The 13,275-nt window shown below is 35.3% G+C and overlaps 2 protein-coding genes across 2 annotated transcripts; one reads left to right on the forward strand and one right to left on the reverse strand.

Moving 5' to 3' along the window:
• Nucleotides 1-6,557: 6,557 nt before the first annotated feature.
• On the reverse strand, nt 6,558-7,280 carry LOC104237316 (probable carboxylesterase 2). Its single transcript, XM_009791447.2, has one exon. It carries the CDS (start codon nt 7,278-7,280, stop codon nt 6,558-6,560), a length of 723 nt encoding a protein of 240 aa, XP_009789749.2.
• A 36-nt stretch (nt 7,281-7,316) lies between these two features.
• LOC104237318 (uncharacterized) lies at nt 7,317-9,630 on the forward strand. The gene is made up of 3 exons (XM_009791448.2): nt 7,317-7,498; nt 7,970-9,124; nt 9,198-9,630. Exons 1-3 carry the CDS (start codon nt 7,406-7,408, stop codon nt 9,417-9,419), a joined length of 1,470 nt encoding a protein of 489 aa, XP_009789750.2. The 5' UTR covers nt 7,317-7,405; the 3' UTR covers nt 9,420-9,630.
• The last annotated feature ends 3,645 nt before the right edge of the window (nt 9,631-13,275 follow it).

A 13,275-nucleotide genomic window follows, 5' to 3' on the forward strand; every position in this document is an offset into this window, starting at 1 on the left:
TTTAACTTAAGGGACTTTAAGGATAATTTTGTCTTTAATCATGCTAAAGCATGCATTAATAGCCTTTGTATAGTTAATGCCATGTTTTTCTATGCATTAGCTATACATACGATAATACCAAATAGAGTGTATAACTAATGCTTGTATTAGTTATACATAGGTTGAAAAAGTGTACCAAACAAAACATTACTAACACACAAAGCTAATGCATGCATTATTTTCTCTAACACACTCTACCAAACGACCTCTAAAACTTTAGTGCTGAAATTTTTTATTTAAGCACTAGCATTAATACTTTAGCCTTGCATCGAAGTGCAAGTCTAATACTCTACTGTTTTAAACATGTCAATCACAGTATTTTTTTAGGTTTGAATTGGCTATAATATTTGATATAGTAAATAAAATATAGAATGTGTTATAAATATATTATGGATGTTCATTTAGTACTCCGTTGTAAATAAGCTTCCTGAAGAAGCTTATCCATATGGGACTTCACCGTAAATATGTTTATCTATTTAGTACTCTATTGGAAATAAGCTTCCTGAAGAAGCTTATCACTTCGGTACCCGGTTATGGATAAATATTACCCCCGGTAGAAGATTATCCTTACCGGGTATAATACTCTTATCATTTCAGTACCCAGTTATGGATAAACATTACCCCCGATAGAAGATTATCCATACCGGGTATAATAAGCTTATCCTTTCAGTACCCAATTATGGATAAACATTACCCCCAGTAGAAGATTATCCATATCAGGTATAATAAGCTTATCCTTTCAGTACTCCGTTATGGATAAACATTGCTCTCAGTAGAAGATTATCCATATCTGGTATAGTAGCAGCTTACACAACAGCTTCCTTTCTTCTATAAATAGAAGAGATTTCAGTTCATTATGTACATCAGTTTGAATTCGAATAATATATCAGTTTCTCTCTATACTTGTCTTTACTTTATAGTCTTTATTTTATAACACGTTATCAGCACGAGACTCTGCCATCTCGAGCAAATATTTTGAAAGTATCTGAGGTAAGAACTTTCTTTTCCTAAATAATGTCAAATCTTTCTAAACTTGAATTTGTAGCCCTGGATATATCGGGCAAAAGCTACATGTCTTGGGTGTTTGATGCTGAAATTCATCTTGATGCGATGGGTCTGGCAGACACCATCAAAGACAAAAATCAGGCATCAAACCAAGACCGTGCCAAAGCAATGATATTCCTACGCCATCACCTTGATGAGGGCCTGAAAATGGAATATCTTACTGTTAAAGATCCAGTCATACTGTGGAATAATTTGAAAGATAGATATGACCACCTGAAGATGGTCGTTCTTCCACAGGCACGATATGATTGGACTCATCTAAGGCTACAAGATTTTAAATCTATCAGTGAGTATAATTCTGCTATGTTCAGAATTATTTCCCAATTGAAGTTATGTGGTGATAATATTACTGATCATGATATGTTGGAGAAAACTTTCACCACTTTTCATGCCTCGAATATGCTCCTGCAGCAGCAATATCGAGAGATGGGATTTAAAAAGTATTCTGAACTTATCTCACATCTTCTTATAGCCGAGCAACATAATGGGCTATTAATGAAAAATCATGAAAGCCGACCTACTGGTTCTTGTCCATTCTCTGAAGTGAATGAGATGAACTTCCACCAGGCTAAATGTGGAAAAGATCGTGGCTCCAGTCGTGGTCATGGTCGTGGTCGGGAAAGAAACTCTAATCATGGTAATAATAATGCACCAAAGAACACTCCTCACCACCAGCAGTGGAAAAGGAAGGAACAAAAGCATGAAGCGGTGCAAGCACCAAATGCAGAAAATGCATGCTATAGATGTAGAGAAAAAGGGCACTGGTCACATACCTGTCGTACGCCAAAGCACCTGGTTGAGCTTTATCAAGCCTCCCTAAAGAAGATAGAGAAAAATGCTGAAGCAAATTTTATTTCTGAAGATAATTTAGACTTCATGCATTTGGATGTAGCTGATTACTTTGCACTCCCAGAAGGAGAAACAAGTCATGTAATCGGTGGTGAATCTGTAGAAATGTAAATATTTTAATTTTTGTTATTTGTAATAGATAGTATGGTTATGTAATTGTTGTACATAAAGAAAAATTATGATTTGATAATGATGTTTACTATAATATATCTTGTTTATGTCATTTTGAAGAATATGGATAACATTATTAGATCAACTTAAACTCTAGCAGAGTTTGCAAGAAATATACAACCACAAGAAGTGGTTATATTTCGTATATCTCATTGTAATTATATTTTGTTAACTACCAGAAGTGGTATATGCCTATGATCACCAGAAGTGATAATTTAGGCTTTCTATGGTTACAATTGAAGATAAGCTACATAAATATTCTCTATATTAAATGCACGCCTCGATTTGCTCCTGAAGTAGTAAATATTTTAAAAGAGGTTGAGGCATCACAATTTGATGTGATTAATGCGCATTCAGATAATTATGTTCGATTTCCTGAAGGATGAGAACTTTTGATAATATTAATCCATTCCCTGAAGTGAATGTGACAATACTAATAAGTCGGGTAAATATGAACGCGCTCTTGATGTGAATACATTACAATTCACCTCCAGAAGAGTTAATATAATTGAGAGAATATATACTCAATATTTCGTATTTTAAATTTGCTCCTGAAGAAGTAACACAATTGAAATTGCCTCCTGAAGTGGAAAAATATTATGAAGAGGAGTTTTCGTGTGCTTAAACAATTGTTTTACATTGTTTATTTGATTGTGATTTTCTCTCATGACACCAGCAGTGTCTGAGCAATATTTGATAGTACAAAATGTATCAACAACTCCTGAAGAGCTAAATGTTTGCCTAAAGAATACATGACACCAGTAGTGCCAGATAAATATTAGATTGTGGATAATAAATGAAGGCTCTCGAAGAGCTTATATACAAATATGTCATTCATATTATATGATTATGGTCAAAACATATGTTGTAGTAAACCTGAAGTTTACTAATACAAATGGCTATCATATTGAGACTACAAATGATTGGAAGATTGATAATCTTCATGTTTCCACAATCATAGGGGGTAAAATAATATGTATGTGAGAAGTTACCCGCCTTATTCTTTAATTTGTACTATATCATGTATCACAGTAAACCAGAAGTTTACTAAAGCAAAAGTTTATGCCATAGTAAACCAGAAGTTTACTAAGAGATAGCACATGACATGATAAACTTGAAGTTTTCATTTGCCATTTTTAAATGAGCTATTTGAGAATTCAGATAAGCATATACTAAAGAACTAGAAGATTCTTCAGGAATTCTCATGTGTTGCTTGTTCTCATAATGAATTGATTATACCAGCTAAAGTTGGGACTAAGACCCCTGATTCTGAAATATATAAAAGGTGAATATGGGCACGTTCACCTATCATGTGAACCACTTATAGGTGCATATATGAGATGGTTACATGTGTAATTATTGTCAACCTGCAGTTTGGCATTTGGAATTGCTTTTCTCGATTAAGAGCATAATTTTCAGATTATGAAATCAAGACAGTTCATCTTGATAATGCTGGTTTATATCCAAGCTGGTTTAGCATTGAATACCTCCTATTAATGGCTAAACCATTGCTTATGAGAACAAAGCTTCATGTGTTGGTCTAAGATTTTCTAAATTGCATATAGCAGCACTTGTATGCATCAGATCAACAATATATGATAAGTCCTCCCTTCACAATTGGTTTAGGATCAGAAACCAAATATTTTTACTATCTTTTGTTGCGTGGTATATGATTAATTTCTCTACCATAATACACAAAGATATGTTTCCCAAAGATGATTAGGGATATATGTTAGTTTTTCTAACATTTGGGGGATGGAATAAACAGTTGAAAAATATGCTATATGAATCGAATTATCATGATCCTCACTTAGAAGATAATTCAAGTCGAATGCCAGAAGCATTTGCTGATCCAAAATTAAATATCATATTTCAGCTGCAAATGCTCCTATTAAAATTAAAGTCCCTGAAGGATAGAGTTTACTGTACGCATGAAGCGTGGTAGACCAATCGGTTCCAAAGGTAACAATCCTTGAAAAATAGTAGGAGCTAATGATCAAAATGATCATAATGAGGAGGAAATAAGCTCTAGAAGAGCCCACGACATAACATTTCATGAAACTCCCGAAAAAGTTCAGGTACCTGAAAATAAAGAAAGTGATGAGATCTCCACAAGTTCTGTCGCTTCGGAACTGACACAAAATGATCGTCGGCGATATATTTAATACAATATAGTGCACAATATTGTAAAAGATTGTGAGGATCGGACTAGAGTCCAGACACTTGAAGATGTCATACCATTTAGATACAAGTCTTAACCTATATGACTTATTTCGCTAAATCTATATGAAGATCCTTGAAGGATTGAAAATGCCCGAAGCATATAATTCAAAGTCTTGAGAAATGTGCTCGATCAAATTATAAAGATCTTTGTACGGTTTAAAGCAATCTGGGTGCATGTGGTATAATCGCCTTAGTGAATATTTGCTGAAAGAAGGTTACATAAATGATGTTATTTGTCCATGTATTTTTATAAAGAAAATGGCATCAGAATTTGTTATACTTGCTGTTTATGTTGATGACATAAATCTTGTTGGAACTCCAGAAGAGCTCCAAAAGGCAATTGAATATCTTAAGAAAGAATTTGAGATGAAAGATCTTGGAAAGACAAAACTTTGTCTTGGTCTGCAAATTGAACATTTAGCAGACGGGATCTTTATCCATCAATCTGCCTATACAGAAAGGGTCTTAAAACGCTTTTACATGGACAAAGCGCACCCATTGAGTACACCAATGGTTGTTCGATCACTTGAAGTGAATAAGGATTTGTTCCGACCTCCAGAAGAGGACGAGGAACTCCTTGGTCCCGAAGTACCCTATCTCAGTGCAATTGGTGCACTAATGTATCTTGCTAATGCTACAAGGCCTGACATAGCATTTTCTGTTAATTTACTAGCAAGATATAGTTCTTCTCCTACACGGAGACATTGGAACGGGATTAAGCATATATTGCGATATTTAAAGGGAACTCTTGATATGGGTTTGTTTTATGCTAACAAAGATAGTGCAGACCTTGTTGGTTATGCAGATGCAGGTTATTTATCTGATCCCCATAAAGCTCGATCTCAAACCGGCTACGTATTTACATATGGAGGTACTATCATATCATGGCGCTCCACAAAGCAATCTATTGTTGCTACTTCTTCAAATCACGCTGAGATAATAGCTATTCATGAAGCAAGTAGGGAATGCGTATGGTTGAGATCAATAATTCATTTTATTCGAGAAAAATGTGGTTTGGAATGTGAGAAAAGACCCACAATTTTATACGAAGACAATGCTGCATGCATAGCCCAATTGAAGGGAGGATTTATAAAAGGAGATAGAACGAAGCACATTTCACCAAAATTATTCTACACACACGATCTTCAGAAAAGTGGTGACATTGATGTGCAACAAATCCGTTCAAGTGATAATCCAGCAGATTTATTCACTAAATCTTTGCCAACTTCAACTTTTGAGAAGATGGTATACAAGATTGGAATGCGGAGACTCAAATATTTGAAACAAGGTTTTCATCAGGGGGAGTAAAATACGCGATGCACTCTTTTTCCCTTACTAAGGTTTTTTCCCATGGGGTTTTCCTTATAAGGTTTTTAATGAGGCACCTAGCAATGCGTCTTACTAAATATGTGTACTCTTTTTCCTTCACTGGGATTTTTTCCCACGTGGTTTTTCCTAGTAAGGTTTTAATGAGGCACATTATCTTTTAATGAACATCCAAGGGGGAGTGTTATAAATATATTATGGATGTTCATTTAGTACTCCATTGTAAATAAGCTTCCTGAAGAAGCTTATCCATATGGGACTCCATCGTAAATATGTTTATCTATTTAGTACTCTATTGGAAATAAGCTTCCTGAAGAAGCTTATCACTTCGGTACCCGGTTATGGATAAATATTACCCCCGGTAGAAGATTATCCATACCGGGTATAATAAGTTTATCCTTTCAGTACCCAGTTATGGATAAATATTACCTCTGATAGAAGATTATCCATACCGGGTATAATAAGCTTATCCTTTCAGTACCCAGTTATGGATAAACATTACCCCCGGTAGAAGATTATCCATATCGGGTATAATAAGCTTATCCTTTCAGTACTCCGTTATGGATAAACATTGCTCTCAGTAGAAGATTATCCATATCTGGTATAGTAGCAGCTTACACAACAACTTCCTTTCTTCTATAAATAGAAGAGATTTCAGTTCATTATGTACATCAATTTGAATTCGAATAATATATCAGTTTCTCTCTATACTTGTCTTTACTTTATAGTCTTTATTTTATAACAGAATGCAATTACTAAGAAAGACTGTTGATATAATACAAAAATAAATTTGAAATTGTTCTAGTAAGCTAGAGAATATTACATGAATGACTAAAAGCATTATACATCATAAATCCATAACAAGAAAAAGCCTAATGCTTAATCTAAAGAAAATGAGGCCTTTCTCTGTTGAAGAAATGAGCCAAATTCTTGATCAAATCTTTGGACTTTTGACACTGCAAATTATTCAAATGAAATACATGATCCACTCCTTCTGTTTCTTGGATCTCAACCACACCCATCCATCCGCTCCGACCCAATGCTTGATAGTAAGCCCAACCTCTATCCTTCAAAATATCCTTCTCCGCTACACTAATCAAGACTCTACGACAACCCAGACTCGTTAAGCTTGGTGCACCTTCTAACATCGGGTTAATTCTCGGGTCATCATTATCCGGATTCGAAGGACACGCAAAAGACCACAACCGGTCCACATGTGCCTTCTTATCCGGGTACAAGGCCTCCGACCCGATTGAACCCGACCCCCAAAAATATGGGTGGACTAAAGCAACACCAAGAATATCAACCATAAGCTCTGGCTCAACACTTCCAGCAGCCATTGCTAAATTATGAGCAATGTTAGCACCCGCACTGTCACCGGAGAGAAAAACACGCCCGAAATTCGCGTGTTCATTCAACCACGGCTCTTGACCATCGCCATTACAATGAGAAAAAACCCATTGAAGTGCTTGCCATGAATCTTCATAGGCAATAGGAAGAGGGTGTTCAGGTGGTCTTCTGTAATGAACAGAAACAGCGATGATTCGCGATTCGGACACGAGGGTGTTGAGGTAGTTATGATAGTTGGATGAAGATGGAGTGAACATACAAAAACCTCCACCATGGAAGTAAATAACAAGAGGTAGTTTTTGGTTGCCGAGAATGGAAATATTTGGGACATAAATACGAACATAGACTTCAGTATCAGGAATAATGTTTGATATATCTTTGGATGAAACTCCAGTTTGAGAATCAGGGCCTGCTGGAACTGAATCAATGCCTAAAAGTCTCTCAACATGGCCATTTTTGTAGACTCGAAGATATGGTAGGAACTCGTAATCCAGCTCTGCATTGCTCGCAGCCATTACCTTCGCCTTGAATTATATAGTTGATTTTTGCTTTCAAAATATATATTTACGTGATATCTACATTAATTTGTTACTACGGAGGTGTCTTTTGAGTGCAGTTGATGTTTGCTTTTATTTTTGTCCAGTTAAGCTAATATTGCCTAAGCCTAAATTTTTTATCTCCACAAGTTTTGATGAATTCTATTCTACTTAAGATAAGGTGATATTTGGTTTATTGTCTGCTTTTGGATCGTTGAAAATGACTTCCAATTTTGAAAGAGATAAGAAATATAGTGTAAATTGAGTGTTTGGCATCCACGTTTGTAACTCTAGACGCGCACCTTTGCTGGGTGCATGAATATATTCTTTTGTTTCTGTTTTCTGTCAATATTTATTTTTTCTAATTTCTGTTTCTGTTGGCAACTAATTCAATTCTTTTTATGTTTAAGGGATTGCTTAAAGCTGTATCAAAAGTGTTGCCTAAAAGTGAACATAGGTGGTGTGCCAGACATATATTAGCAAACTGGTCCAAAGATTGGAGAGGATTAGAGAGGAGAAACAGCTTCTCGAGGTGTGCTAGAGCATCATGTGTAGCAGAACTGAATTTTCACTTGGACAGTTTGAATATGCTTGGGAATGGGATATGTGAGAGCCTCTTGAGGTATAACAAGGAAACCTGGTGTAGAGCATACTTCAACTGTGACAGGAAATGTGATATAATTGACAACAATATGTGCGAGACATTTAATGCTTGGATACTTGCTGCTCGGCACAAGACAATTATCACAATGTTGGAGGAAATTAGAGTGAAGATGATGGAGAGAATAGGAAAGTTGAGGGAGTTTGCAGATACATGGATATGTGATATATCCCCAATTGCTATGAAGGTGTATCAGGATAACATAGCCCAATCTATGAGGTGTACAATCAAGTGGAATGGTGAATATGACTATGAGGTTGAGGATACCTCATTAAGAGTGGTGCTAAAGCATTGTGTGAATATGCAAGCTCAAACTTGTACATGCAGGTCATGGATGCTGAAGGGTATCCCTTGTGCTCATGCCATTGCTGCTATGCATTTCAAGAACCTTGACCCAATTAACTACATATCTCACTGGTACCACAAATCCACCTATCTGAAGGCATATTCAACATTCATCCAGCCTGTGTCAAACATGCAGATGTGGCCAACATCTACCAATCCACCAATTGAACCCCCACCAATTAAAAAGATGCCTGGCAGACCAAAGAAGAAGAGAAGAAGAGAAGAAACTGAACATCCTACTTCTGGAAAGCTTTCAAGAAGGGGTATGGAGATGACATGTTCAAACTATGGTGGATATGGACACAACAAGAGGAGTTGCCCTAAGAAAGCAAGGCCTGTAGATTCTACTCCAGCAAATGCTTCATATATCCAAAGATGTGGAGGAAAAGGAAGAGGAAGAGGCAGAGCAAGAGGAACAGGAACTCCAACTACTTCTGCCCCTACTATTGCTGGTAGAGGAAGAAGAACTGCTGCTAGTAAAGGAAGAGAAACTGGTAGTGGTAGGGGAAGTTCTGGGTTTGGGCTATTTCAATCAAGCAGTGGGTTCACAAGTTTTTCTGTAAGTAGTTCAAAGTTAATTTTATATCTTGTTTGCTTTAACAACTTTACTGAATATTTTTTGTTTTTGGCAGTCTGGTAGAGGTAAGCCAAGAGTGGTCTCTCATGGTGGTGAAAAGAGGTCCTCGACAGATATTCTGGAGTGTGCATACAAGCCAAGAAGTGGTGTAAAATGGAATGGTAGACCAACCATTACTAGAAGACAACTTGAAAGAACTGCTGCAACTCGTTCCAGAACTGCCTCATCTCAATCCAATTTAAGTCAAGCAAGTTCATCATCCCAGAACAACCACTGAATTCTGTTATTGTCACTGTTAATTTATTTTGGAACTGCTGTAATTTTTCTTTAGAACTGTAATTTATTTTGGAATTGCTGTTAGGTTAATTCAGAACTGCTATTTAGGTTTGCTGTTAGTGTTGTTATTTTGTTAAGGCAGCCTGCTGTTATTTTGGTATGCTGTAAAACTGGGCAGCGTCTATTTTTGTTAAGGCAGGCTGCTGCTATTAGGTGACTGTAATGAACACCTTTACTCTATGATGAAATATATTTTTAGTATTGTTTGATAATTTCTGGGCAGATGTGTCTTTAGTGTTGTATGAATGCTGTTATTTTGATATGTTGTTAAGCATTTTTGCTGTCATTTTTGTATGCTGTTATTTCTGGAAAATTTCAACATTTGAGCTGTATATCAGCCACTATTTGACTGTGTTTCAGTGTTTTATCAGTCACAATTTGAGGTGTGTTTTAACTGCACTATCATCTCACACAGCAACAAAGTCAAACGAAACAACATTAACAATTGCCAAAAAAAATCATTCAACTCACACAGCAACAAACTCAAACAAAACAACATTAACGATTGCCAAAAAATTTCATTCATTTCTAACAAAGGGATACAAAATCTACCAAAATACTTCATTCATTTTCTTACATTATATAACAATCTTTAGAACTACCTAACACAATCAACTTCAACACAATTGTAATTAAAATCAGCACACACAATCTCCTCCAATTTCTTTGGTTTCTATTTTCATTCAACAATGCATCAAATGCCCTCTTCTTCTTCAGCAGCCCCAAAATCACCATTTTCAAGTGCTCTGGAGTTGGGGGGTCAAACCACATAAAGAAATTACATGCCGATCGTCTGTCCCTCTGAAAAATTGAAGAGAGAAAATTATTATGGAATATAAAATTGATTAGAAAAGTACAATTGATATTTACCTCATAAAATGGACATCCGTAAAATCGACGACCTGGATTATCAACACTCCATGACTGTATCACCACAGCTTCTTCACCACAATAGCAAAATTTTCTCAGATTATGCATTTTCCCAAACCTTAAAATTGAGTCCTAGAAATTTAACCCTTATGTCAAAAAAGATAAGGAAGAAATAGAAGAAGATTGTAATATTGGCTTCGAGCTTCAAGAAGAGGAATAAATTTTGGCTTCAAGAAGATAAAATTTTCTTCAATTTAGAGCTTTCAAGGAGGAAGAAGAAGATGAAAATCGGGTTAGTATAGATAGAAATGGGTTAAGGCCCTTTTAATCTTTTAAAAAGGGTCGTTGGAATGTGTTTTTGACCGTTTATTAAAGACAGAAATTGTCTTGAAATAGTGTCCACGCACTTGGTCCAGTTTGTATTACACACGCTTAGACCTGGTCAAAGGAGGTGTGTACTAGGCACACTTTAGAAAGGTTGCGTGTGTAAGGTTATTTTGGTCCACAGAAAGTGTGTAAGCGGGATTTGGGTCATAGTTCGGGTGACAACTTATGTAATTTCCCTATTTAATCTAACACTATTGTTTGTGCCTATTAATAGAAATTTGTGTTTTATCTTTTTCATCTTTTTGGTTTTGCTAATTTCATAATGTCTGTGGCACCGACAACTCTATTCTTTAATTTTATATCTCTCTGTTTTATTTTATATGGCAATTTTTTTCTTTTTAGTATATCCCTAAAAGAATGATATTTTTATATATTTAAAAGTAATTTTTTACTTTAAACTTTTATTTTATCTTTCAGTGATATGCTTTTACGGTTAAATGTTATGCATGTCATGTTCAAGATGGTACATATGTTCTAAGAGTCTTCATTTTTTTCTAAAATTTTATGTCATTAAATACCGCCACATACAATGAATGGTTGGAGTATTTATTACTATCTCTTCATAGTCATTTTCTTTCTTCACGGAAATTCGTTTCATTTTTTTTGTAGAAACTAAAATGGCGTAATGGCTTCCTGACCACTTAAATTTGTAGGGTTTTTGAAAGTCGATAAACGAACTTTGGATTTTCTTATTTGAACACTCCAACTTGACAAAATGGGTAATAATAAACACATCCACCAGAGCGTGTATATCAATTGCGCTGACATGTACAACACATCATGCTAAGCTATTTATTACATGCCATGTATTATTTGTGGGTCCCATTTTTAAATACAAAATCAGAAAAAAAAGTTACAAATACAAAAAGGAAAAAAAACGCTTAAACATAGTTCGACAATTCCACTGTGGGAATCATCCCCTCCAACGAGCAGCAGAACTCCGCGCGAGGCAAAAATGAACGTGCAAGGTGTTCCAAGTATCCAAATTGAAAAAGAAAGGTACCAACATGTTCGCCTTGATGAGGAGAATACTCCTACACTTCCAATTTCATATGGGTACCAACCAATTCCTCCAATTTTACAATCCAAAAGCTCAGACAGTCCGGTTGAGCAAGGTGTTCGACGAAATGCCCCTATCAATTCTAGGCCAATTGGAGACCAATTTTCAATTGGAATCCCTTCTACTACACCCATGGATCCTTTATGCAAAGATTCAGCTCAATCTATTCAAGAAATCAACCATCACCACCAAGTTGAAAACTCAAAACTTCACCAGTTGGCCGGGCAAGGTGATCAGGCAAACCAAAGGACTCAAAACCAATGCCAAACTACTCCTGCTCCTCAGGAGAATGTTTCCAAACTTTCAAACCAGACCTTACATGGGCCAAATCTTTCGAATATAAAAAATAGTCATTCTGCACACTGTTCAAATAACAGTGTTCGACCAAATGCCAATGCACCCTCCAGTTCTACTCAGCCTCTTTCACTAGGATTTTGAACTTACATGCTCCGGCATGGTCTGGTGAAGTTCGTAGCATCACTTACTCATATGATAGCATCACTTAATCCATGGTGGACACTTGAGAAGATGAAAAAATTGGAAAAGTCTTTTTTTCTTTTTCATTTTTCCTTTTTATTTATATTTTATTCTAATTCTAATTTTTTTAAGTAAAAACACTACTATTCACGCGTCTTGGGAGCGTGATTTGCACATAGTTTAGCCATGTCAGCTTTAGTGCTTCCACATAGGCATAGTCAACGGTCAAATGTGTTTATTACCCATTTTGTCAAGTTGGAGTGTTCAACTGGAAAAATCCAAAGTTCGTGTATCGGCTTTCAAAAGTCCTACAAGTTTAAGTGGCTAGGAAGCCATTATGCCAAACTAAAGTACAGTTTAATAAGTCATTATTAAAATATTCTAAACTTGTATTTAATTTTTGCTACTTAAAATTTGAGGATAAATTTCACAAGTGGTCATATAACTATGATTTTTTTATCAAAATCATATAACTTTGTTTCTCACACAAAAATCATAAAATTTTAACTAACTCACACTGACCAGAAAACAAAACTTTCCGCTAGTGTTTTCTTATTTCATATTTTTTTTTAATTTTCTATCTAATAAATAATAATTCAGCTAAAATAGGAATGATCAAACCCGATCCAATAATAAAAATTAAAATAATACTAAAAGTGAATCCTACAAAATATGATATTTCTTTTTTTTTTATTTTTTCTTCAAGGTTTTCATTTCAAATTAATAGCATTATTATTTCAAGAGGTCTCTAATTATACATATTTCTTTATTGTCATAATCACGTGCATTCTAAACTACGTAATTTTTTTTTTTTGGGGGGGGGGGGTTCATTTTTTATATTATTTTAATTTATATATATGGGTATTGGATCGCGCTGGGTTGTGTCATTCTTATGTTATGAGAAAAATATAAAATTGACCAGTGGGTCAAAACTAATTGCATTCGCTAGCCAAAAAATTATATTAAATATGTATATTATATGTATATAATACACATACACAAA

This window comes from Nicotiana sylvestris, chromosome 10 (genome assembly GCF_000393655.2).
Source record: "Nicotiana sylvestris chromosome 10, ASM39365v2, whole genome shotgun sequence".
NCBI classification, from domain to species: Eukaryota; Viridiplantae; Streptophyta; class Magnoliopsida; order Solanales; family Solanaceae; genus Nicotiana; species Nicotiana sylvestris.